General features: G+C 39.2%; 1 protein-coding gene across 3 annotated transcripts in view; it reads left to right on the forward strand.

Annotated features, from left to right (window-relative positions):
- The window catches only part of CD109 (CD109 molecule), a 120,571-nt gene that overhangs the window by 54,320 nt on the left and 38,448 nt on the right, over window positions 1-27,803 (forward strand). For all 3 annotated transcript variants that reach the window (XM_053914017.2, XM_053914016.2, XM_053914018.2), the window contains 11 exons: window positions 2,560-2,644; window positions 9,914-10,010; window positions 10,275-10,416; window positions 11,098-11,207; window positions 13,394-13,618; window positions 14,469-14,570; window positions 14,658-14,720; window positions 18,198-18,374; window positions 19,391-19,543; window positions 24,176-24,250; window positions 24,742-24,802. In XM_053914017.2, coding sequence (XP_053769992.1) covers window positions 2,560-2,644; window positions 9,914-10,010; window positions 10,275-10,416; window positions 11,098-11,207; window positions 13,394-13,618; window positions 14,469-14,570; window positions 14,658-14,720; window positions 18,198-18,374; window positions 19,391-19,543; window positions 24,176-24,250; window positions 24,742-24,802 — 1,290 coding nt within the window. The remainder of the gene's footprint in view (window positions 1-2,559; window positions 2,645-9,913; window positions 10,011-10,274; window positions 10,417-11,097; window positions 11,208-13,393; window positions 13,619-14,468; window positions 14,571-14,657; window positions 14,721-18,197; window positions 18,375-19,390; window positions 19,544-24,175; window positions 24,251-24,741; window positions 24,803-27,803) is intronic.

The following is a 27,803-nucleotide window of genomic DNA, read 5'->3' on the forward strand; positions in this document are numbered from 1 at the left end:
AGAGCAGGCTGACAGCTCTGGGGGTAGGAGGAGGTTAGGGAGTGGAAGGACCGAGCAAAAAGAAAAAAGGACGCATGGATATGAACAATAGTGTGGTGATTGTGTGTGGAAGGGAGGGGACAAATGGTAATGGAAAAACACAATAGAAATGAATTTTAAAAAAAGAATAAAGGAGGAAAAAGATCACTTACAGTTTCATTATGCTTGTCTATTTTTTATGCATGATTGTTCTGTTTTTCTACCTTGTTACGATCATAACATACACTTAAAATTTTGTGTGGTGTTTTTAAAAACATAACATTAATTATTTCCCATAGTTCTCACTTGGTAGGCACTGGTGAAGACAGTCCCACTCAAGTAAATTCTCTTCTTGCTGGTGCCACATTTATAGTATCTCAATTAGGCACACACAGATAAAAACAGTGTGACCTAATTATTTTGTTGGTGGATGCAGAGGAAGGAGAGATGAGAGTGAAAGTGTAGGATCTAGTATTAGTTTTAATTTGATTACATAAGCTTTTTCATATGATTTGTGTCACGTTTTGAGATTGGGTTTCATTTAGCTTTAGAAATTCTGGAAAGTAGTTTGCTTACAGCTCGGTGGTTCTGTCTCCACAGAGCTCTTACCGCATTGTCAAATCTAAGTCTTGTGATCAGCTCGGACAGGAGTCAGCCAAATTTCCTTATAAAGGTCCAGACAGTAATATTTTAGGCCCTGTGGGCCTTGTCTCTGTCATAACTGCCCAACTTTGCCGTTGTAGCACGGAGCAGCCACAGACACTGTGGAGGGTGAATGTGGCTGTGGTCCAATAACATTTTGTTTATGGACACAGAACTCTGAATTTCAGCAATTTTTTCAAATCTTGATTTTTCAAATCAAAATATATGATATTTTCAAAGAATATCAAATATTCTTCTTTTGATTTTTCCAAACAGTTAAAATGCAAAAAGCACTCTTAGTTCCTGCTGGTCATCATTTACTGACCCCTGATCTGGGACTCTGTTGTCCAGTTTGGGGTCACTCGCTACGTGTGGCTGGTGAGCACTTGAAACGGGGCTGGTCCGAATGGAGATATGCACTGAGTGTGTACAATACAAGATTTCGAAGACATAGTACACAAATAAGAAAGAAAAATATCTCATTAATATTTTTTACATTGATTATATGTTGCAGTGATGCTATTTTGGATATATGTAGGGTTAAGTAAAATATTACAAAAATTAATTTTGCCACTTTTTTTCTTTACTTTTTAAATGTGGCTACTAGAAATTTAAAATTACACTATGTGGCTCACATTTTATTTCTTTTTGACAGCCTTGATCTAGAAGAATAAAGCAGAGGTGGCCAAGTTTTTATAGACTACTTTCATTTTGCATAGCGATGGTGCTGGGTGGTGGCATGTTGCTGATGAAGTATAGCAGAGGTGGGGAATTGATTGCCAACCTAGGATGTTTGAGGAGGGGGACATTCTACCTCTGACTGTCCCCTGATTTCTGTGTTGGTGGAGAGACTTCGAGGAAGGTCTCAGTTGACTCATACAGCTTTTTTGCCTCTCCGGTCATTGCCCGATGTGGAGTCAGTCCGAGAGTGTCTCAGCACACCAGGGTCTTTCGCCTGCTTTGCAGCTGGCTGTGTGCCCTATGTGTTGTTGACCCGTTGACCTTCTTGATACCTCTCTTGTGTTAATTGAATTGTGAGGTGCCTTTTATGAGACTGATCTATTTCTCTGGTCATTGAGGTTAGAGAAAAATATATTTTTGTAGACTGAAAGGAAATAAAAATTTTTATATTCTGGATGAATTCTTTATATCAAATACTATTAATATTGATAAAATATTTTATATCTTAATTACATAAAGCTAACCAAAGTAGGGTTTCTAATTTTGGAGTTACCTATCAGTACCTGCCACACAAGAACAAAAAATGATTATTCTGTAGCCATATAGTTATTCACTAGAACTTCTACCACACAACTCTCTCCTTACAGCAGTCCATTACATTGGACTGCCATGGGATTTGCCTTTGTCTCAAAGGACCAGGACCATCCATGACTACACGTGTGGCAGCGTGCAGAAGAAGGGGCCCCAGGATGTTCTTTTAGTAACTGAATTGGTGAAAGGTCCTAGGGAAGGGGCTGCTCTAGAAGCAGCCGTTTGCCAAGTGATATGGGAGTTTCTTAGCACGTAGAAGGACGCACTAATGGGTGACAGTTAAATAAACACCTGGTCTTTTGGCACTCAGCTGTATTTGCATCTAGGGTTCTGGAGACAATTCAGTTTCCACCAATGGGAAATTTCCACTCACACCAGTGTCCACAGCAACTGGCCCCTGCTGTACTGTCTAGTCACTCACTAGCTTCGTAGGGGTTTCTAATTTTGAGTGAAAGGAAATGCTTTTCATCTATGCCTTACTGTGTATTTGGATTATAATGAATCAAATTTCAAACTGTACTAATTATCAACTCCTTTAAAATGATTCTATTTGTTATTTGGTCAAGCTGTAAATAAATGATAGTAAAACAGATTCTTTAAAATACTTACTCTTGTTTTTATTTCCAGTATTACCAAAATTTGAAGTTGCTTTGCAGACACCATTATATTGTTCTTTGAATTCTAAGAGTTTAAATGGTACTGTCACAGCAAAGTAAGTATAACTTTTTATGACTATAAACTGTTATAAAACTGTATGACAAAGAACTCATTATATGTTACAGAATGTCAGCTCAGTGTTCTGCTTATTAAGATACCTCAATGGGCAGGAAACAAATATCTATAATAAACAGTTAAACATGGAACCTGTTTCTCTTTGCTTCAAAGTTGATCCAGTCCTAAAATATTTTCCACAGATTAGTGTCTTTCCAAGATTAATTGAAGGATTTACATCATAGGTTATGCCAGATACTTTTTAAAAATGTACCTTTATTCCTCATTCAGTTGGCATGGATTGAGGCAATTCACCTCTTCTTAAATCCTATTTTTTTTTCCTTTGTTAATGGTGGAGGTTGAATCTTGGGGGAGGGATTTTGTTGTCCTATTGCAATTAGCATATGAATAAATAATTCACATACATTATCCATGTCAGCATATGTACACAGAGATGTAGAGTGGCTCTTGTGATTTTGATCTACTGGCTTGAACAGCATAGCATTTGTTTTGTGAGACAAAAAAGCATCCTCAGAGTTCCAGACTAACAGTTCTCAAACTCACAGACACAGACAACAGTATGGTAGTTACCAGAATGGTGATGGGGGGAGGAGGGCAGTAGTGCAGGGTAGATGGGGGCCAAGTGTCTGGTGACCCCAAAGGAGTCTTGACTTGGGGTGGCGGGCACACAATGCAACACACAGATGGTGTATCATAGAATTGTACAACTGAAAGCTATGTAATTTCATTAATCTATGTTACCCCAATATGCTCAACAAAAAAAGGAGAAAAAAGAAAAAAGGAACCCAAAATATCTAGACTTAACATTAAAAAGAAAAGTGTAGGCTCAGATTACAGGTTCTCAAAAGTACTGGCTGGGTTGTCCTCAAGAACTCCAGGGCTGATCTCTTGAAGCTTTCATTTTTGGTGTGTCAATGTCTGTGCTTTGGCTTCTGAAATGTCTTTAGTTTCAGAATTCAGGTGTGATAGCTGATGAGAACTGGACTGCCTCTCGCTACTGTCTCCGCACCGTGTTCCTCTCCTGGTGAGGTTTTGTGGCCGTGGTGGTGATGGGCCATGAGTTTCCTGGTGGAAGCAGTCCACAGACCAAAACATTCTGAGGACTCCTGCTTATGATTCTATCTGGTCAAAAAACTGTATGAAACCCATATAGCACAAAGGCAAAAACATGTCTGTGATTTGTGTACCAAGTTAGTTTGTGGCCCATGCTCCACTAAGGGGTAGCTTCCAAAGTGAATTTGGGTACTGTGGATGGACTTATGTTTTAGAAAACATATAAATACCTGCATTTCACATAATTATCTTGCTCTTTATCTTAGCTGAAGGTTAAGCCTTCTGCCTGGGTTTTATTTTGAGTTCTTAGACTAAAGCTTATAAAACTGAGCGCAAATCCTTACAGAACATCAGCATTTGCCTGGGTTAAGTTGAGTGTGGAAATACATCATCTTAGCTTTTGCTTTTGGTTTTCAGGGCTTTGCCAGGGAATTTACTACAATTAGTTAAAATAGTGGCTCCTAAGCTCTGGTAACTTCGGAAAATTTTATATACAATTTTAGGGGGTGTGGATCCCCTAAAACCACACCACTGACACCCTCCTCCCCTGCTCAGTAAGAACCCTTGTAGTTAGTTCATCCCGATTCTCATTTGTTGAGCCTCTTTGAAATGCGAATGGCTGACAGCGACATGACAATTGTGACGGCCCGGGCATTTTTTAGTGTTTACCACGTTATACTCTTATCATTTCCCTCAGTATGTGGAGCAGTCAAGGTTCTATCACAGAAGTAAAATGAGCTGGAGATGAGTAGTAAGATTTGATGCGAGGAATTAGCTTGCTTGATGAGGGGCGGGGCTGGGTAGGCACGTCCTAAATCCGTGGAGCAGGCACTCGGGAAGGGCTGCAGGCTGGAACTCAGGCATGGGCTGAAGTTGCTGTCCACGGGCAGAATTTCTTCCTCTTTAGGGAAGTCTCAGCTCTGCTCCCAAGGCCTTTCAACTGGTTGAATCAGGCTCACCCAGAATATGCAGGGTAATCTCTTTCACTTAGAGCCAGCTTTAATTAAAACTATAAAATACTCTCACCTCAACACCTAGGTTAGTGTTTGAGGAACTGGGGACTTAGAGTGAAGTTCACACATCAAAAAGACCTCAGTATGTTTGCTTTTTCTGTTGTAGATAGTGGGCCTCTTTGCCATCTGAAGTTCTCAGATCTGGCTAGTTCTGACGATAGTCATTCCAAGTCTCCTCCCTCCCAGCTTCAGTTGTCTAGGGATGATATCTGTGGTTGTGGCAAAGGAAGGTGGTTCTGTCCCAGGGCAGTGCAACCCTCCGTGTCCCACCCACGAGGCCTAGGCCTCTTCCCCCAGAGGAATGCACATTTCCTCCGCCCCATCGGTCGTGAGTTCTGGGCCTGCCAGTGCAGTTCCTGGTGGTCTGCTTTCAAACAGACTGAGGGTATAATTTGTATAATTCACAAAAAAATAATGAAATATTTGGACTGGCAGAGTCTTCTTTAAGTCTTCAAGAACTGGCATACACCTATTCTACAAATACTGTGTCCCAGAAAAGATGGAAATGGTGGTGAAGAGGATGATCTTGTATCTGCCAGAATGAAAGCAATGTCTGTTCTCCCCTCAGGCTAATCTCTCCACATAGGTGTGGGTGCTGCCTCCTGACAGGAGGTTCCCAGTTCCTCTCTCACCTGTGTTTTCATTTCTTCCATTGTGTTCTTCAGTGGCATCTTCACTATGTGTTTAAACATATCTGCCATTAAAAGAAACAAATCTTCCCTTGAACTCCTGTCTCCTTCCAGCTGTTGCCCTATCTTGACCAATTCATAGCCCCCTTAGAGTTGCATTTTTCAATTCTTTACATTCCATTCATTCTTCAGCCCCCTACAACCTGTCTTTCTCTCTGGGCCATTGAAACCCATTTTACCTGCCCCCCCCCCCCTGCCACTTTCCAGCATTTGACGTTGTTGTCTTCTCCCATTTCTTTTTTTTTTTTCTTTTCCTTTTGGCTACTCCTTTGAGACTCTTTACAGGCAACTCCCTTCTGCCTATTTTTAAAAGTTCTTGTTCCTCAGGGTTCTGCTTTTGGCTCTCTTTATACATTTGAATTTTCTGCTCCATGGCCTGGGCTCCTGCTACTCTTTGTTCATTGATGACACCTAAATCTCTATCTCTAGTCCATATTTCTATATTGAGATTCAGATCTTCCTGTCTTCTCCCACTGGGTATTCCACAGATACTTTATTTATTTTTTATAACAATTTTATTGAGAGTTTTATTCCTGTGCAATATAGTTTGTGCACTTGAAATGTATAATTACATGGGTTTTAGTACATTCAGAGTTATGCAGCCACCACCACAGTCAATATTAGAACATCTTCATCACCCCCCGAAAGGACCTCTGTACCCATTTGCAGTCACTCCTCTTTCCCCATGCCCCTGACTCCTAGCAACCACGAATCTACTTTCTGCCTCTCTGGTTTTACCTCTTCCCACAGATACTTTAAATGAAACATGTCATCTTTCCCTAAATCTAATTCTTTTCTGTGTCCCTATCTTGATGGACTGCACCACCCTCTGTTTAGTTGCCCATGTCAACTCCACTCTTCCCACTCCTTCAGTCCCCGCGTCTAATCAACATCCAATGCTATTGGAGGTTGGTTTCATCTCCTTAATATCTTTCAAGTCTATCTCTGTTGCCACTTTTTTGATTCAGGCCCACATCATCTTTCCCTCCTCAGTTACTGTTATGGTTTCTTAAAAGTTTTTCCCGGCTCCAGTTTTACCCTTTCCAATCTTTTCTCTACACTGCATTCAGAGTTCTTGCTGTTGTCCTCTTCTTCCCCCCACCTTCCCCCTCTCTCCTTCTCCTCCGCTTCTTCTTTATTTTTTATTTTTGGCTTAACGACAAATCAATTTTATGACTCTTTTGCATGAAAATTTTCAGACCGTTTCCTTGAGGATGAAGTTCAAATTTTTTAGTGTATCATTTTTTAAAATTTTTATTGTTATTCAGTTACAGTTGTATGCCTTTTCTCCCCATCCCTCCACCCCACCCCAGCTGAACCCACCTCCCCCCCCACCTTCACCCTCCCCCTTGATTTTGTCCATGTGTCCTTTATAGTAGTTCCTGTAATCCCCTCTCCCCACTGTCCCCACCTCACACCCCCCTGGCTATTGTTAGATTGTTCTTAACTTCAATGTCTCTGGTTATATTTTGTTTGCTTTTTTCTTCTATTGCTTATGTTCCAGTTAAAGGTGAGATCATATGGTATTTTTTTTAGTGTATCTTACAATAGTTCTTTTCTGGTTTCATGTATTTTGGAACATCCTACCTAATCCCTTCTCTAACCTCCCACATGCTATACCCAAACATTACTTGTATTTCCAAGAATGCAAAATGCTTTTTCTGACCAATAGGCCTTTACATAGGCTATTTCAAGACGGACTACTTGCCCCTAACACTCTATCTTTATACTTCCCATAGCTCTAGTCACACAGTGCTGCTGTTTGCTAGTCCACTTCTCTGAAGGTGTGTCTGTTTCTTATTTACTCCTGCATCTTGTTGCCTAATGTAGTGCTAGTCATGGAGTAGGCATCCAATAAATACGTATTGGGAGAACAAACGGATAAACAATATCCCTAAGGTTTTAGTTCCTAGCTCTGTGTAGCATGGGAAAGGCCTTCCTAATCAAAAGCCTGCTATTTAGAATGAACCAAATTGAGTTGTATGGGCAATGGGTTTGGTCTTCTTACAGAATAGGGGGGTAGACAATTGGGTGTGAAGTCCAGTTGTTCCTTGGCTGTATTTTGAAAATGGGTTCTGTCGTCTTACTACTTGGATGGTTTCCAATGTTTCATAATAGCTGTCATAGTAATTTCAATGAATAAATGATAAACAGTTTAGGTTACTATTTTGCTAGTAGCCATTTGTCCCATCCAGGCATAGTTAATGTGCAACACATTGCTGGAAACTTTCCAAAGAAGAAGGTTAGCAGTCTCTTTTTGGTTCTGAAATCTTTAACTGAGATGAATAAAAACCTGCGTTTATTAGCTTTGATGTGAGCATCTGCTCACTACTCCCACCTTATTGAAATAAATCATACATTCTTTCCCACCAACCACAGTGGGTTTGAGAGAATTATAAAGAAAATAGCATACATCTTGTTACTTCTGTACCTCCTGTAGTTAATAGAAATTTAAAAATATTTTTAACTGAAGATTTATTAAAATATATTTATTTCTTGAAGACTTGAGACATTTTTATTTTAGAAATGACATGAAAAAAGGTGGGGAGAAACATGAATTATGTTAAAAATTTCAAATTTTTAGGTATCATTTTATAAACATTTTGTGCAATGGCTGTTTTCAAAAAAAGAAAGAAAAAGGAAAAGAAAAATCCTTGTTTTGTTAATAACACTATCCAAGAATATCTCTGATTTGCTTTTTTAAATGTTGTCAAGCTACAACTTTCTGAAAAATTAGTGTATCCCAAATGCTTCCAGATTCTATTTAGGACAATATCTGTTAGTGTCCTTGTTTTTGCAATTATTATAATCACCTTGGGGATTAGGAAGCTAAAACTACTTCATATTTAAATAAAAATTAAAAATATTTGTTTCTGAGAATACTTTAAACTATGTCTAGATTTTCAAGCTCCCTGCACTATCATGTGATATAACTCTTTTAAAATATAATGATCTGGTATTTTAGTTGTGCATTTATTTACACTTGATCTTAGCCAAAAGGCCGAGAAGCGATAGTTGTGCATTTATTTAAACTATAACAAGATACAGAAATGTTAGAGGACTGTTTTGAATGAATGAATTTGATACTGAAGTTGCTAACCAGGGTTTCCACTAACTGTACAGTTTTCATTTGGAAGAGTGGCACATTTGAAGATTGACTTATTTTGTTCTTAATTGTGAGCCATATTTTACTATTGACTTTAGAGTTGAGACGATCCAGACAGTTTCTGTGTTCAACTAATGGGTTCAGGAAGCAGAACTACTGTTTGATTTATAGAGTGCTTAAGCAAAACTGACTTCCATGTTTGGCTCAGCATTTCACAATAGACATGGAAGGAACCCAGGAAGCACACTTAAAAAAGGCTTCTTGGAAGTAAAATGGTTTACCAAAGATTGCCTCTCCTTCACATGAAGAGACTTTCTTGCCGTTAGAGGGGATAAAATTAATACCTAGAATGCAAAGCAGCAGAGATGAGATTTAACTTAAAAAGATAATTTTGGTACTATGCATTAAAAAAAATACTGTACTCTTATTTTAAACTTCCCTGCAAAATAATTTTTGAGAGCCATGAGCCCATTTGGTGCCCTAGTGTGTTTGGTCTAATAAGTCCTCCTGGTTATTATTTAAACATGAAGCAACGGGCCGTGGGGATTACAATTTCAACTCACATTAAAAAATGTTCGAAAACTATGAAGCAGGCATGCATTAAGTTAACAGGCCAGTCCAGGGTTTTGGAATAAAAGGTTTTCATAATCTTTTAGAAATCTTTGAACACAGACAACAGTGTGGTGATTGCTGGGGGGAGGCTGGGCGGGAGGTGCAGGAGGGTATGGGGGGGCATGAATGGTGATGGGAGGAGGCTTGGCTTGGGGTGGTAAGCACACAGTACAGTGTACAGATGATGAGTTGTAGCATTGTGCACCTGAAACCTTATAATTTTGTTAACTGGTGCTACCCCAATAAATTCAATAAAAACAAAAAAACATCTCAGAGCAAGACGTCACTTGCACTTACGATCAGATTTTCTCTGGGGTCTCTGAAGTGGTCAGAGTTCGGGTAAATTGTTATCTAGGAACTAGTCTGAGGTGTTGTAGTTAAAAGTCTTCCCATTTTGGAGATGTAATTTTGAGGATCACCATTTTTTAAGGACATTCCTAGCTATGTTTAATTTTGAAAATTTGCACTCCCCCTCATGCATGCTCATGGAAGTACCCGCTGCGAGCTTACTAGAATATTAATAGTGTCTGAAGTCACAAGTGGTTGTTTACAAAATAAAACCTCTTTTTCTAGTGCTTCTCATTTTGTTATGGAAAAATGTTACAAATAAAAATTACTGCTATTCAAAAAAAAAGAAAATTTGTAGTAAGAGTATGTTTTACTATAATTCTTTTAATTGGGATGTCAATGTATACGCTGTTGATAGTAATATATTTATTGTGTTAGTTTGATAGTGTCAAGTTGAAAATGTAAAAAAACCATTTATTATTTTTCAGGTATACATATGGAAAGTCAGTGAGAGGAGATGTAACACTTACATTTTTACCTTTATCTTTTCGGGGCATGAAGAAAAATATTACAAAAAAATTTAAGGTAACTTTTATAGATACAACTTGTAACAGGGAAAACTATTAAATGTTCTTTTGCTAGAAATAAAATTTGTACTGAATTAACAAAACAATTGAATGTAAGAAAAAAGGAGCTTTCTGGCATTAGACAAGTGAGAATTTACCCTTTTATAGTGGTTAAAATAGAACCAGAGGCATCATAGTGCTTGACATGACTTAGTTTGAATTTTATTTCTAAAATTTAAATTGCTGAAGTGAAGAATAAAACTGTAAACTTTTAACAAAACAGATAAATGGATCTGCAAACTTCTCCTTTAATGATGAAGAGATGAAAAAGGTAATGGATTTTTCGGATCGGCTTTCTGAACACATCTCTCCATCTTCCCCTGGACCAGTAGAAATTTTAGCCACAGTGACAGAATCACTTACAGGTTTGTGGAATTTGAAGCGAAGGTAAAGCTATTTACATGGTGAGCTCTATCATGTCTCTTATTAGAACTAGCACATTTATTTGGGAACATCACTGCTGTGGTAAAGATGCTGTTTAATGCTGAAATTGTCATGACGGTTCAGTAGTCCAGCTTGCAGAATATTTTCATCGTGAAGGGGAAACTTATTTTCTATGAAAGTCTACTTCAGCCACATGTGAGAGAGATTTGTAATTTTTTCATTCCTGTTATTTTGTATCAGCCTGAAAACTACATGGAAAGGCTTACCTTTTCAGCTGTCTAACCATTTTTTTTTTAAATCACTTAACATCTGAAATCACACCTGCTCCTAGACAGTTTTCTCTCTTAATAATAAAGGTTACTTACTTGGATTTTTCCGATGCTATTTCAACAGTTTTCACCAATCCCAAAAAAGAGCAAAAGCCTAATCTGTCAGTGGCCTTAATCTCCTGGTGCACATGTCAGTCATGGGGATGGCAGTAATGGCACTTACTAGAAGGATCGGTAGAGGACACAGTAGCCACAGAGCTGATGTCAGAATGTGGCTCCTGTGTCCTGATATCTTAACCCCTGGGAAATTAGCTCAGATGGGGATATTTGGTGAATAGAAACTGTTGGTGGACTATACCTTTTGCTTTCTAAACGATGCAATTTCCAAAACAGGTATCTCAAGAAATGCAAGTGCCAATGTATTTTTCAAGCAATATGATTATACCATTGACTTTTTCGATTATGCTTCTGTCCTGAAGCCATCTCTCAACTTCACAGCCTCTGTAAGTTGGCTCATTTATTAGTTATCTCAAAGCATTAACTTCAATTTAATGAAACAAAATGCAAAATAATATTTTCAGTGCTTTTCAAACAATTTAAGCCAAAAGTAGATATTTTTCCTATTTACATATATGAACTATATTAGAATTGTTTTCAAATGATCTTTGTCTAATTTTTCTGAAAAGGTAGTTCCAACAAAAATATCTTCCTCAAAATTTATTTAATAAGCAATTTAAGTTAGATTTGGACTGCTACATTGAAACTTTTATGAGATAATTGAAGGAATTAGATGCTTGTCAAAATTATTCAATTTTGATTTTTATACTGACTAATTTTAGTTCTAACAAAGAGTTAGTATTAAAAATTATCAACAAATCTACCTGTGTTTTTTGAGAGAATATTGAACTAACATTTAAAAAAAAAGATTTTATTTATTTATTTTTAGAGAGAGGGGAAGGGAAGGAGAAAGAGAGGGAGAGAAATATCAATGTGTGGTTGCCTCTCTCATGCCCCCCATTGGGGACCTGGCTAGCAACCCAGGCATGTGCCCTCTCTGGGAATCAAAGCAGCGACCCTTTGGTTAAGGCCTGTGCTCAATCCATTGAGCCACACAACCAGGGCTGAACTAACACTTATTAACTGAGTGAATTACGATGATGTGCAAGGTTTGGTGATGGATTAGAGAGCTGAGAAAGATGCAGCCCCTGTCCTGGGTCCACAGTCTTTGTGACGGTGACAGGAAAAATGTACATACAGGGATTTAAAATAGGGGTGGGCACCCTTTTTCTGCAAAGGGCTAGACAGTAAATATTTTCAGCAATGTGGGCCATGCACTCTCTGTCACAACTATTCAACTCTGCCATTGTGGTGGGAAAGCAGCCACTGCCACTTTGTACCTGAGTAGGGTGGCCATGTTCCAGTAAAACTTTTCTTACAAGGAGGCTGGATTTGGTTTCCTTACCTGTCATAGTTTGCTGACCCCTTGTTTAAAGAAAGGAGGCGTCACTTCTTGTTGACTGACTAAAGCAATTTAGATAGTTTCTGATTTCAGTGATCTTATAATTTAGACAGTTTGAAAAGTTAAGTAAATAATTCCAAAAATCAAAAACCAAAAAAATGGTACCTTCCAAATGGGTAGAGTGAAACAATGAGAGTTCAAAGAAGAAGGGTTGGCTTTGGAATAAGGATGAGGGTCATTAAAGAGATGCCTTAGGGGAGGAAAGAATTTAAACTATTTGTTAAAAGATCAGTAGGATTTTAAGTGTTTGGGTGAGGGGGTGGGAGGTGGAGAGCGAGATGAGCTGGGACACAAGGTGAGAGCTCTGGCTGGCAAGTTCAGTTCGGGTGACAGTAACTTTACCAGCACCATGCAGCAGAGAGCCTGTGTCCAGGAGTGGTCAGAGAGAAAACAGGGGGTAAAGCTCGGAGAGTTGTAGAAGATCTTAAATGGCTCACACATGTTTTTGAACTTTATGCTCCAGAGAGCGAAGAGCCTAGGAGCCTTGTGAGTGTGGGAGACTGATCAGGACTGTGCAGGAGGATGACAGCAGCTTGGGTGTGAGGTGATGAGCAGCCTTGTGGAGGTGCATGTGGGAGTAGACAGGGTGAAAGAGAGAAGTAGAGGCTTGGTGCACATTAGATTTCAGAGGTGGGTAGAGGGAGGGAAAATTCAGCGATGTTAAATATGACAGATTTGTGGTGTTAGGAAAAATAGGAATGGCGAGATGGTTACTGAGTTTTAGATGTACTGAATTTGAGATGACAGGGATGTAGAGGTAGAAATATCCTCCATGGTATTGGAAGTGTTGAGTATGAGCTCAAGAGTGAGGTGTGGATGGCAGCAGGAAGACAGAAGAACAGATCATTGATAATTTGGCCTTGACATGTAGGGAAGGGAAAGGGAACCAAGAAGAGAGCTGCGAGGATGCAGAAAGAAGGATATGAAGTGAAGGAGGTTGTTGTGGAGCCACCGAAAGCACGAGAAGCCATAATATCAAGAAGGGAGTGGTCAGTGATGTTGGATGTCTCCGAGAGAGACCACCGACTAATCTGGAAATTAGGGTGTCACTGATAATTTTTGAGAGTTTGGTTTTAGAGGAATAGCATAGATGGAAACTGGATTTAATGGAACTTAAATCCTTTGAGTCTCTTGTTACCTGGTTTTAAAATGTTGTGTTTTGACGATTAGGTGAAGGTGACTCGTTCTGATGGCAAGCAACTGACTCTGGAAGAAAGAATAAATAATGTAGTCATAATGGTGATACAGAGGAACTCTACAGAGTACAAGAGCAGGTGGAACAGCAGAGATGAGGAAGTAGAAGCTGTCCAGATCATAAATTATACTCTTCCCCAAAATGGAATATTTAAGACTGAATTCCCAATCCTGGACAATTCCACTCAGCTACAGTTGAAGGTACCATCTGTCTTCTATCATTATGTTACTGCAGTAGCATCATAAAAATTGTAATCTTGTGGTAGGCATTCAATCTGTTGGAAGTCAATGTGCACAAGAAGTAGACATGTTTCTATATCTGAAAATGGGGGGAAGTATTAAAATTAATTTAATGACAGTGGCTGAGGGTTAGACTAAATCCTTCCTTGTATATTCATTTTGAAAAGCACAGTAAAATACAGCAATCTGAAGATATGATGGAGAAGCTCCCCCAACTCCCAGTCTAGGTTGATTTTCAGTCATTTGAAATTGTATTTTGGCAGGAGCCGAAATGAAAGAGGAATATGTAAATTTTTATACTTGTACCCCTTTGTTGAGCTCTTTCCCCAGAGTGGCTTGTCTGATGCCCCAACCGTTCCTGTTACCTTTCTTTTGGTGACTTGGCCCTCCCACAGGTGTGGCCTCTTTGAGTTTTACTCTAACTGTTGGTGGGTCAAGTGGGTTAATACAATTTCTTGTTTGTAAATGAGCTCTATGTCGTGGAGAGAAGGAATGGAATCATTTTTTTTATATCATTCTCTCTTACAGTGTTTTCTGATAACATACCGTTGTTTCTGAAATAAGTGAGGGATGTTTCTTTTCCTCTTAGATCAATCATGATGATGAAGACCCTCTTCTGTGTTTTATAGATGCCACTTGGTTTATAGTATAAGCTGTGAAATGTTGAAGACCCATTGTCTGGGGGATGTATTTTTCCTGTATGAAAAAAAAAAAAGTGCATTTTCTTTTCAGTAATTGTTCAGCAGGTAGCATCTTTTCTCAAGGTGTTGCTAAAGATGAAAATTTATAGCTTCCTTTTCTTTTGTTATAGGCCTTTTTTCTTAATAGTGTGGGTAGCATGGCAGTTTATGGTGTATTTAAGTCTCCTAGTAAAACATACATCCAGCTCAAAACAAGAGACGGAAATATAAAGGTAATGCTTACAATCACTTGATAATGACATATAATTATACTTTTATGCCATTAATATGTATATATTAATTAAGATTTGTTTTTATAGGTGGGATCACCTTTTGAGTTGGTGGTTAGAGGCAACAAGCAATTGAAGGAGTTAAGCTACATGGTAATCTGTTATAGAATCTAAATTTCTTTTTTAAATATATTTATTGATTATGATATTACAGTTGTCCCATTCCCCCCCCACTCCACTCCATCCTGCCCACCCCCCTCCCTCCCACATTCCCCCCCTATAGTTCATGTCCATGGGTCAAACTTATAAGTTCTTTGGCTTCTACATTTCCTACACTATTTTTACCCTCCCCCTGTCTATTTTCCACCTATCATCTATGCTACTTATTCTCTGTACCTTTACCCCCCTCTCCCCCTTCCACTCCCTTATTGACAACCCTAATGTTCTAGTTGTTTGCCTAGTTTGCTCTCGTTTTTGTTTTATGTGTGGTCGTTAATAACTGTGAGTTTGCTGTCATTTTTACTGTTCCTGTTTTTTATCTTCTTTTTCTTAGGTAACTCCCTTTAACATTTCATATAATAAGGGCTTGGTGATGATGAGCTTCTTTAACTTGACCTTATCTGAGAAGCACTTTATCTTCCCTTCCATTCTAAGTGATAGCTTTGCTGGATACAGTAATCTTGGATGTAGGTCCTTGCGTTTAATCTTGGGTAATGTAATGATGATGTGCCTTGTTGTGTTCCTCCTTGGGTCCAGCTTCTTTGGGACTCTCTGAGCTTCCTGGACTTCCCGGAAGTCTATTTCCTTTGCCAGATTAGGGAAGTTCTCCTTCATTATTTGTTCAAATAAGTTTTCAATTTTTTGTTCTTCCTCTTCTCCTTCTGGCACCCCTAGAATTCGGATGTTGGAACGTTTCAAGGTGTCCTGGAGGTTCCTAAGCCTCTCCTCATTTTTCCAAGTTCTTGTTTCTTCATTCTTTTCTGGTTGGATGTTTGTTTCTTCCTTCTGGTCCACACCATTGATATGAGTCCCAGTTTCCTTCTCATCACTATTGGTTCCCTGTACATTTTCCTTTGTTTCTCTTAGCATAGGCTTCATTTTTTCATCTGTTTTTCGAGTAGATTCAACCAAGTCTGTGAGCATCTTGATAACCAGTGTTTTGAACTGTGCATCCGATAGGTTGGCTATCTCTTCCTCACTTAGTTGTATTTTTTCTGGAGCTTTGAAGTGTTCTGTCATTTGGGCCATTTTTTTTTTTTTTTGTCTTGGCGTGTCTGTTACTTTAAGGGGCGGAGCCTTAGGTGTTCACTGGGGCGGGGTAATGCTGGTGGCTGCACTGTGATGCTGTACGTGGGGGAGGGGCCGAGTGGGAGTAATAGCGCCCGCCTCACTCTCCTCTGGATTTCAATCTTTCACTGTGCTACCCACAATCAAACTGGGCCCCTCTGGTGCTGGTTCCCGAGTAAGTGGGCCTGTGCACACTCTAGGCCCCTGTGGGTCTCTCCAACAACCTCTCCATGTGAGGCTGGGAGTCTCTCCTTCAATCAGAGGTTTGAGGCTTTATCCCCCCCCCCCCCCCCCCCCCCCCCCCCGCCTGTGCTGGAGCCCTGGGTTGCTCGGTCTGCTCAGCTCCCCGCCGTTCATCCAGTTTATCTGTGGGTGAATGTGGTGCCGCGGGGTGCTACCCGCTGCTCTGCCTGCACCGTTCTCCGCCACTCTGAGTCTGGCCCTCTCGGTTTATCTGTGTGCAAATGTGTGGCCGCAGGGTCTGCTAGTGCTCGGACTGCCTGCCCCGTTCGTCCCACACCCCGCCAGTCTGGGTCCCGCCACAGCCACTCGAGTCCTCTCCACCCCGGTGCCTGTCTCTGCCCTTCCTACCGGTCTGGATGAATATTTCTTTTTTATCTACTTGGTGTCAGACTTCCTTGCCGATCGATTTTCTGTCAGTTCTGGTTGTGCGAGGAGGCGCAGTGTGTCTACCTATGCCGCCATCTTGGTTCTCAGAATCTAAATTTTTGATCTGTTATGGAATCATGTTAAAAAGTGTCCAATTTATGTCTAGATTAAACCTAATTTTATAAGATTTAAGAAAAGATTTGTTAATTAATTTATTTTTAGAGAGAGGGGAAGGGAGGTAGAAAGAGAGGGAGAGAATCATTGATATGTGAGAAAAACACTGATCAGTTGCCTCTCACATGCCCCAACCAGGAACTAGCCTGCAGCCTAGGCATGTGCCCTGATGAGGAATCCAGCTGGCAACCTTTTGCTTTGCCCAACCAACTGAGCCATCCCAGTCAGGGCTAAACTTAGTAATTTTTAAAATTGAGCCTCACACCTTTTTAGCCTGCCCTGTTTATACTGTAATCACAAAATCTTGTCTTCTTTCTTTGCCTGTATCTGCATTTCCAATTTAAGGGGGATAATTAAATATTGCATTATGTTTAAAATTTAGATATGTCACATATCTTCATTGTAGGAAATTATAAAATGTAAGAAAAACAAAAAAGAAAGTAAAATTGCTATATTCAGACTTGTAGATTTGATAACCTAGGTCTCCCAATGGTGCTCTGTATTCCTTCCACTCAAAAATAGATTTTTTTTATGCTGGCTGGTGTGGCTTAGTTGGTTGGGCATCGTCCTGCAAACGGAAAGGCTGCCAGTTCAATCCTTGGTTAGGGTACATATGGGTTGCAGGTTTGGTTCCCAGTGCAAGTGTGGGGTGCATGCAAGAGGCAACCCATCGAAGTTTCTCTCTCACATCGATTTTTCTCTCTTTCTCTCTCCCTTCCCCTCTGTCTAGAATCAATAAAAGAAAAAAAAGATAGATTTTTTATATTAAAAATTTTGTTTATTTTAAATTACAGTTGGCATACAATATTACATAGTTTCAGATGTACAACATAGTGGTTTGATTAGACATTTATATACCTTATGAAGTGATCATCATAAGTCTAGTACCCACCTGCCACCATACACAGTTATTACAATATTATTGACTATATTTTCTGTGCTGTACTTTACATCCTTGTGACTGTTTTAATAACTGGCAGTTTGCACTTCTTAACCCCTTTCATCATTTCTGCCCACCCCCCCCACCCTCCTCCCATCTGGCAACCATCAGTTCATTCTTTGTATCTATGAGTTTCTGTTTTGTTTTGTTTGTTCATTTGTTTTGCTCTTTAATTCCACATACACATGAAATCATGCAGTATTTGTCTTTCTCTGACTTATTTATTTAGCACAATGCCCTCTAGGTCCATGCATGTTGTTCCAGGTGACAAGATTTCATTCTTTTCATGGCTTTTTATTTCATTGTATGTATGTATTACATCTTCTTTATTCATTTGTCTGCCGATGGACAGTAGGTTGCTTCCACATCCTGGTTATTGTAAATAATGCAAAAAGTAGATTCTTGACTGTGAAGCTAGTGCTATTGTTTAGGCCATTGTTGCCTTTCTGTTTCCCATCCTCTTCTCTCTGTGTTGGTCAGGCTTTCTGGCATTCAAAATGACTTTGAAGTTGATTTAAGTAAAAATTTGTGTGTGTAGTTAAAATTATGATGAATGTAGCTTCAGTTGACAGTCTCAGTAGGTTTAGCATTAAATGAAACTTGACTACTGTTTTTTTCAGGTGGTATCCAGGGGAGAGTTGGTGGCGGTAGGCAAGCAAAATGCAACAACCTTCTCTTTAACACCAGAAAATTCTTGGGCTCCAACAGCCTGTATAATTGTATATTATATTGAAGATGATGGGGAAATTATAAATGATATTTTAAAAATTCCTATTGAGCTTATTTTCAAAAATAAGGTAAGATTTAAGGTAATGATGTTTAAAAGAAAGCCTTATATTAGTGAAGTCTGAGAAATGTAAACATTTTTAGAAAAGTGTCATTAAACTAAACTGGTTACAAATTTATGTTCATTTCTGGAACTATAGTTAAATCTCTTCATATTTAGTTATTACATCTGTAGTTTTGAATGTGGCATTATTGGGCTCTGTGGGTCTTATTCACAAGTTATGATTCATGGCTTTAAGATTTTAACTCAAATCCATGAAGCTATTTTAGGAATTCTCAGATGGTGGGGTCAGTATTGCTTGGGCATGGAACTCCAGCGGCAATATTGAATTAGCGTGGGGTTGATGTTGGTGTGATAGTGAACTGGAGGGTGTTGGAGGGAGGGAGGCTCTCTGCAATGATATGTGAAAGCAGAGCAGGCTGTGGTTTATCCATTTCATCAGCCTGGAAACTAAGCCAGGGCAAATTTACAAAAAACTTGGCTACATTGTACGTGGAGATCTCTGTGTGGAGTCTGGTCTCCAAATACACCAGTGATTATTCTAGCCCAAGGTGTATAACTTGCCTAGGAAACTCCCTTGGACCTCACTCTGAAAATTAACCTGATTGCAAGAGTGGCAAGTAGAAATAAATTATATTATACATATTAAAATGAGCCATTGTTCTCATTAAAGCTGCTACCTTCCCCAAGTATGCCAGACACAGCTGTTTTCTTTTAGCACTGGCTGGGAGCTGAGTTGTGAGGGTGGAGAAAGGGAAGAGGAAAGGTAGAGAAGTAGAGGGGAATTCAGATTTAGGCCACTGTCAAAAGTTCCATCACTTGCAAACACTGTGGGAGTAAAGTGTTTTTTTTTTTAAATTTCTTTTCCTAGAGAAGGCTTATGTATGGTTTTAGAATGATCCCTGAGCAATGGCAAATGCAGAATTTTTTTTGCTAGATTTTGAGTCATCGATCTGTTATTGGTAATACATGTAAATAATGCTTTGACTAGTAAAATAAATCAGTCCTGTTTTCTCCCTTTCTTAGGTAAACCTCTTTTGGAGTAAAGCTACTGCTGAACCATACGAGAGAGTCTCTCTTAGGGTCTCTGTGACACAGCCCCACTCGCTGGTAGGGATCGTAGCTGTTGACAAAAGTGTGAACCTGATGAACGCTTCAAATGATATTACAATGGAAAATGTGAGTTCAGCTGTTTTTCATTACAAAAATACACATTAAAGAGAAAAAAGAAACAGTTGTGTTACTTCAAATATCTAAAGGAAATTTCATTAGTTCCTCTTCAAGTATAATCCAATAACCAGTAAAGCTTCCAAATAAAAAAAAATCTGCATTCCAGTCGTTATGTTGGGAAGAGGCTGATGTGGTCAAGTGTCTTTGCTGTCTTATGTGAGAAATGCCACCTGGAGTTTCCCCCTCATGTTCATACTGTATTTTAATTCAAGAATCCTGAGACAAAACTGGGAAACTGACTTGCCCAATTCTGGGCGACAGTGGAGAAGAAAGCTTTTGATGGTTTTGAAGTACTTCTGTTTGGCTACATAATGGTTATAGATAATTACAGTCTTCATTGAATCAGGAGTTTGCAGTGCATTGAGGGAGTGAAATCGTGAATCTGCAGAAAATTTACAAAGCAAGGAGTATGTGAACATCTAACGTTACACAAACTAATCCCCTATTATTAGTCCTTTCATTTTTGTTTGTTATAAGTTCTTGATATGTCCTCGTGTGACATTGTCAGTGGAAATCTAGGTCGTATAACTTATGCCCGTTAATTGATTAGGTAGAGATTAACAGCCTGTCAGGGAGAAAGATATGTATGTTTAAGCAAATTTGGTCATCATGTTGTAAAATTAATCTTCTTGAGAAAAGTTACACTTTTTTTCAGCCTATACAGCTAGTTTTCCTCAATCCCTTAAAAAAAAGACTCCTTAAAAACCCATTGGTCATATTTTTTCTCTTGACTATTCTAAAATTCACATTATTCTCAAAAGTGTATAGCATCTTGCATTTGATTTAACTGAATATGGTTAATAGCTTCATTTTATAGATTTGTAAATATCTTAATAAATATATTTTATTTTTATCTTCTATATATGTACACATGCATACACACACACACACACTTCTATCTAATGCTCATGTTCTCTGTGTATCTCTTTCTGTCTCCCTCTCTCTCTACATATTTATATTAAATGTTGTCAGATATTAAAATTGCTACCCCAGCTTTCTTTAGGTTCTACCTGCCTGGTGCATTTTTCCATCATTTTATTTCAACCCTTTGTGAGTTATTGTTTTAAGTATATCTTGCAGATAGCACATATTTATATTTTATACTTGTTTTTAATCTAATCTGATACTCAGTATCTTTTAATAAGCTTATTTAACTCATTGATACATGTACAGTAATTCTTGTTCTAATTAGGATATTTCTGCTTATTTATTATATATATGTTTAATTTTTAAATTTGCAATTATAGTTGTTATTAAATATTTTAAAATTTAGACTATTATTTGTTTCTTTTAATTCTTTTCATGGACAGGATTGTATTTTGTTCTGCTGGGTTTGCAAGTTATACATTCTATTTTTGTTTCTGTGATGGATGCCCTTAACTCAGGAACCACACTCATATTTATTCTTACTGCTTTCTTAAGGTTATCAACATTTGTATCTTCATCTAACAAGAGAAGTGTTTTGGTGTGCTCTCATATTCTTGTGCGTTTTTTTGTCTCTGCCCCTGTCCCCACCTTCTCCCCACTTCTGGCCAGATCATGTTGATGTTGTACAGAATTACAGTTCTGTGTTATGACTGACTGCTTTTCAAATCTGTGCTTTCCCTTCATTTTTTTTTAGCTCTGGAAACTTACATCCATTATTTCTTCATATATTTATTTCCTCTTCTACATTTTAATTTTTCTCTTTTTCTGGGACTTCTATTATTTAGAGGTTGGCACTTCTACTTCCTCTGCATTGCTTAGCTTTTTGTTTTATGTTTTCCATCTCTCTGCCTTTTCTGTATTTCTTTGAGAGAGTTCCTCATTTGACTCTGTCAGCTCACTGATCATTTGTCAGCTGCATCTCTCCTACTTTGATCTCTTATATTGGGTTCTTTATGTCAGCTATTATATTTGTAGTATCTATTATTTTCCTTTGGTTATCTTTTGTACTTGTTTTATATTGCTGATATTTTCCCTCTTTCCTTATGTATATTTACTACATATATTTTAAATGTAGAGCTGACTTTTTCAATATTCTGCTTCACATGCTATGTTGTCTTGTTGGATGTCTTTTTGGAAGTTATACTCTTTGAATGTCCATTTGGTTTGGCAGCTACTCTGATAATGTCTGTTGGGGAGGCTGGATACCCTGTTCCAATCTGGGTAAGTCTTGTGAATTTAAAGTGAGGGGCAGGGTGAACTGCAGGGACTAGAGAGCTACTCTTGATCCTCCCAGTGTGCTGCCTGATTCTATTCAGTGTTTCTTTTGTAAGCTTTCAGGGAAAAGCAGCACCAGGAAGAGGCAGTCTCTTGAGATTATGATCCAGCAGTGCGGAGGGTCTGAAGGAGGAGGAGAGGAAGAGTGAATGCTTGAGGGCCAAGGGGTCTGTGCTCCTGTTTTCCTCCTTTTCTCACACCAGACGGACAGAGGTGCCAACCTGGTGTTGTCTTCCTGACACCTGCACAGGCAGTTTGGGCTGCTGCTGCCCGTGATGACTTTGGCAGTGCAAGGAATGATCTTGCTGAGGCTATCACCTGGGAGAAGCAAGAGCAGAACCTAAAAACCTTTCCTCCAGCCTGTCCCCTGACTGCTGCCTCTAATGGCTTTCAGCCATCCACTGCCTCCCAACACAGCAATTCATGATCTCCTTCACTCTTCCCAGGCTTTCCTTGTCCAGCACACCCAACTTTCCTGCTTGCTTCTGTTGTTTCTCCAGAGTTAGCTCTGGAGGAGGGAGTCAATGGGCTGTGACGGTAGCCTATTTTGGCTCATTTATTCTTGTTAAATTTGTAGGTGCTGCTGAGAGACCATTGAATGCCTTGGAATAAGTTAAGTATACGAGGTCTTCCAGGAATAATTTTCAGGCCACCAGCCTTCCCTTCATCAGCCTGCGCTGCAGCTTTGGCAGTGCCTTTTTATTGAGTCAGTGAGAACAAAAGGATCGCTTCATGAGATAGATGCTTCTTCCTGGGTAGCTTCATCAGTTCATGCCTAAGCGTGAGCAGAAGGCGATCTCGCAAGTATTTGTGTACTGTGGCAGAGTTTGAGTAATGGAACCGGAACCTCTCCCTCTTTATTATGTTGGGCTCTGTCTCCACTGTCTGCACGTGGGCAAATAACTGTTTGCCTGCTTGTTGAGATAGTATGAAAGTTTGTTTTCTCATTCACCGTTGTCCTCTTGGTGCCTGTTCTAGCACATGTGTGCTCGTTTGCCTACCATGGATGCAGTAGCGGTGGTTAGCAGAGCAGAAGCAGTGGCTGTGGGTGTTGAATTTTCAACTTTGGTTTTTTTAAACTTCTACTTAGAATCTTTTATGATTTTTATTCATGCCTTTGTGTTAACTTGTCTGGTTAATGCTAATGTAGATACGGGGGATGTATCAAAATAGTTACTGAAAGAGTATAATATCTTAACTTTTTTATTGTAGTAAAATATATAGAACATAAAAGTACAATTTTTTAAAAGCACAATTAAGTGGCCTCAGTTGCATTCATGATGTTGTACAACCATCAGTAGTGTCTTTCCAGAGCTTTTTCATCACTCCAAACAGAGGCTCTGTGACCACGAAGGAATAACTCCCCATTCCTCCCTTTCCCCAGCCCTTGGTAACCTCTAATGACTTCTGTCTTTATGAATGTGCCTATTCTAGCTATTTCATACAAGTAGAATCATTTAATATTTGTCCCTCTGTGTCTACCTTGTTTCACTTAGCATAATGTTTTCAAGGTTCATCTATATTGTAGTTTGTATCAAAACTATTTCTTTCTATGGCTGAATAATATTCCATTGTATGTATAAACCACATCTTGTTCATCCATTCTTCTGTTGATGGATGCTTAACCTGTTTCTACCTTTTGGCTATTGGGAATAATGCTGCAATGAATATTGGCATACAAGTATCTCTTTGAGTCTATATTTTCAGGGGTTTTTTTGGGTATATGCATAGGCGTGGAATTGCTGGCCATAATCTAACTCTGTGTTTAACTTTTTTAGGAACTGCCAGTTGTACTCATTGTTGCCAGCAAAGAGTTCTTTTAAAAAATAACATTGCTAATATGATACATGCAAATATCTCATTGAAAAATACTATCTCATGGATATTGTAATTTACATTGCTTTGATTATCAATCAGGTTGAATATTTTTTCTGCTTATTAATAATTTGCATTTCATCTTTTGTGGATTTTCTCTTTTTGTTATTTTAAAACATTTTACTGATATTTTGCAGAAATTATTTCAACCATTGAATTTAGCTCGTTTATCTCTGCCAAATGTATTCGTCATTTTTAATGCTGACCTCTATGTGTTAGTTTTGTCAGCCAGTGACATTTAAATTCCTCCTGGGCAAAACTCAAGCCCATACTTCCTAGAAACTCTTCATTGCTGAACAGAGTAAAAATACGTTTAAATAAGAAATATAATTTTGGCTGATTAAATCATGAACAAGGCATTCACATATTTCTCTATTAGTGTCATTTTCAAATTCGATAAGTATGTGGGCTGTGTATTATCTAAGTTACATGTGAGAAATGTTGCAGAGGAAAGAACAGGTTGATATGAATGTATCCTTTTCATATGTTTTATCTTCTGCCTAGGTGGTCCATGAGTTGGAACTTTATAACACAGGATATTACTTAGGCATGTTTGTGAATTCTTTTGCAGTCTTTCAGGTATGTATAGTTTACTATGTAATTTGAAAAGATATTACTGTCTTTTACTACTGCAAACACTTTTAGAATTAATGATATGAATTATGAAATATAAACCTTTTATTAAATGCATTGCTGAAGTGCAGAGTGCTATATAAGTATAATTTAAAATGGAAAGATAATCATCCTTCCAGTTTTAAGAGCAAATGGAAAAATTCACTGTTGAGAAATTAATGGAATTGTCATTATTGCCTGCATATCACTTTCCTTGGCTTGTTACACATGTGTGTGTATCAGCGTCTGAGAGAGGGGGGGAGAGAGAGAGAGGGAGAGAGAGAATGTACACTCATGTACATACCTAAACACTCAGAAATGGGAAAGAGTAAAAAAAAAGGATTTTAATATTTTGCATGAAAACAAATGAGCAAGAGTGAGTCAGGAGTATGGGAAATTGCTATTACACTTTAGAGAGCATTAAACCTTTAAGAGAAATTTTTAATTATTCTTTCTAGAAATGTGGCCTCTGGGTCTTGACGGACGCAAGCCTCATGCAGGATTACATCGATGGTGTGTGTAAGTAAAGCCTGGCAGTGTGCTCTTAAAGTCCTTAAGTCTTTCCTCTCAGGCATTTAAAGCTACTTACATAGGTGTGAGTACTTTCCGGTTGAACATGGGTATTGTGATATTTATTTTCTGTTCTCTTAGCCTAAAAGGTTTGGAGTTTAATGTACTTGGAATTATACCTGGGCCATGACATGGAATGTTCAACCGGGCTTCTGTCTAGATCTTTGCAAGGAATGCCTTCCATTTGCTCTCTGTAATCCTTTGAGGTGGTTACATTTTTGGACATACTGGAAGATCCTGTGCTTCCAATTTGTATTGCAAACTGCCATGTTACTTTGGAATTAGATAAAAGGGGCAACATGTTTTTGAAACATTTTTGTTCCCTAGCTTTTTGATGTGCACCTAGAACAGAGCCCAGATGCTGTAAAAGGTGTTGATGTGCAGAGAGACACACACACACACACTGTCACCTCACCCCGAATTCTTCCCCGCAGGGTCCCGTCTATACGTGCCAGTTCCCGGATCGCTAAATACGGTCGGCCACTCAGCTAATAATAAGTGTACTTTTAAGAGGAAGTCATAAAACGTTTTGACTGAGGAAATGTACAAATGAGAATAGATAATTCTAGAAGTTGTTCCTTTTTCCTTTCAGGTAAAGTTATACTAATGTCATCTTGAAAGGCTTCAGAACTGTCTCAGTTTTGGTCCCCAAATTCCCTATTTCTGTCAGGAGTTCTCAGTGTCTCCACACCAAGTTCTTTGGAACTGGGTTGGTTCTTGCCATGTACCTGAACCTCTGTCCTTAAATTAAAAGGATAATTTTATAGTCTTTTTTTAAATCCTCACCCGAGGACAGTTACTGATTTGAGAGGTGGCAGGGAGAGAGAGAGACATCAATGTGAGAGAGAAACCTGTAGGCCCCCTGACTGGGGATGGAACCCGCAACCCCTTGGTGCACAGGATGATGCTCCAACTCACTGAGCCACCAGCCAGGGCTGATTTATAGTCTTAAAGATTTTATGGAGTCATTGTGATCTCTGTGCATTGAAGACTTGCGACACATTTACCTTTCTTCATGTAATTATCTATCCTAGACAACCTTTGTCAGTCTCGGCTTTCGCCCATCTTTGTTCATCTTTACTTGGTAGCTCCTGATGCCCAGTGTAATGCTCATTCTATTGTTAGTAATGCTTACTGTATCCTTCAGCTTTTCTGAGAACTTTCTTCCACCTTTTTACTCTGACAAATCGGATACTCTCATGAGCATATTGTATCCCTGGAAACCTTCTCAAGCGAAACATTTATTTATCTGCCCCTCCTCTGGGTTGGGGTCAGCAGCTACATAGAGTATTTTGGTGGCTACTTTTTCTTTTTCTTTTTTTTTTTTTGCTACTTTTTCTTAAATACTTTAAGACCATTGTTCAACAATCCTCAGGTAAGAGCCTCTTATTTGAAGCTCAGAAATGTTAATTATAACTGCTTTAATCAAAGTTCAGGTCACCTACTTTCCCTGTCCCTTTCTCTGTATTGATGCTCTCTATGTATTGATTTAAAGTCGTACTCTGCTGTCATCTGCGGGGTTGGAATGTCCATGTGGTTGATCCTCCGAATGCATGCTGTCCTGTGATCACTGCTGTGGGAATGGGAGTCACTCAAGGGCACATTATCTATAACAATGTGCCTAACAATCTATAAAATGTCTTCTTTGGTCTTGACTTCTGATTATTCTGGGTCATTGGCTCCTTTTTCCTCTATTTTCCTCCAATACCTGGTGTGGACCACATGGTCAACCAGTTTGGTAGAATTCTTCCCCAGTCCCTTGTCCTTCCCTGGCATCTTCCCCGTTACACAACTCCGGAATACCGTGACTGTTGTCTCGCCGCTCTGTGTCTGCACCATGGTGCTCCGCAGATGCCTCAAATTCAGTATGTCATCTTACAACTTCACTCGTCCTTAATATGTTTTGATTGATATATGATTCCTTGAATTGATACGATTTCATATCTCTGTTAATGAAATCGTTATTTACCCAGATGTCCAAATCTAAAACTCAGAACTTACCCTCTCTTTCTGTCCCATGTGGTTAAGAGAGGAATTTGCCATCGAGTATTTCTGGCTTTGAATTCTGGCTTCACGACTGAGAAAATCAATTAACCTCTCTAAGCCTCAGTTTTTTCTCTGAAGTATAAGACTAATACTATTACTTGTATTACAGGGTGTTGTGAGGTTATGTTCAGAAGTATGGCAGTGCTTAGCATGTGTTTGGCAATTATAGTCTGCAGTTACCTGTTATGTTATCCCTCAGATCTAGTTTTTTATTCATTATTCAGAAGATAGTGGTGATATTAATTGTATGCTTACCAGGTCTGAGGCAGTGGAGCTTCCGGCTTGGCCTCGTGGAGCAAAGCAGCACAGTTAGAAGAGCGTGCTGGTGGGGGAAGTGCAGTGTGGCATGGGCACACACGGAGACCATCCAGCCAAAAGATAGAGCAGAATTATCTCCCGAGACTGTCCTTGCTCTCCTCTCCTCGGTTTCAGGCCCTTATCAGCGTCTCCTTGAGCATTGCTGTAGCTTCCTAACTAACAGCGTTGCCTCCTCCATTCCCCCAGCTCTAAACCACTGTTCAGTCTGAGGCCAGAGATAGTGCATAAAAATCATGGGTTGGAGCATGTTTCTATTTATTAAAAATCCTTCAGAGAACCAAGATGGCGGCATAGGTAGACACACTGCGCCTCCTCGAACAACCAGAACTGACATAGAATCGAACGGCAAGGGGGACCAACACCAAGGAAATAAAAAATAAACATTCATCCAGACCGGTAGGAGGGGTGGAGATGGGTACCGGGATGGAGAGGACTCGAGTGGCTGTGGCGGGACTGAGACTGGCAGAGTGTGGGACAAACGGCGCAGGCAGTCTGACCACTAGCAGACCCTGCAGCCCCACATTCGCACACAGATAAACTGAGGGGGCCGGACCCAGAGTGGCGGAGAGCGGGGCAGGCAGAGCAG

This window comes from Desmodus rotundus, chromosome 11 (assembly GCF_022682495.2).
Source record: "Desmodus rotundus isolate HL8 chromosome 11, HLdesRot8A.1, whole genome shotgun sequence".
Taxonomy (NCBI): Eukaryota; Metazoa; Chordata; class Mammalia; order Chiroptera; family Phyllostomidae; genus Desmodus; species Desmodus rotundus.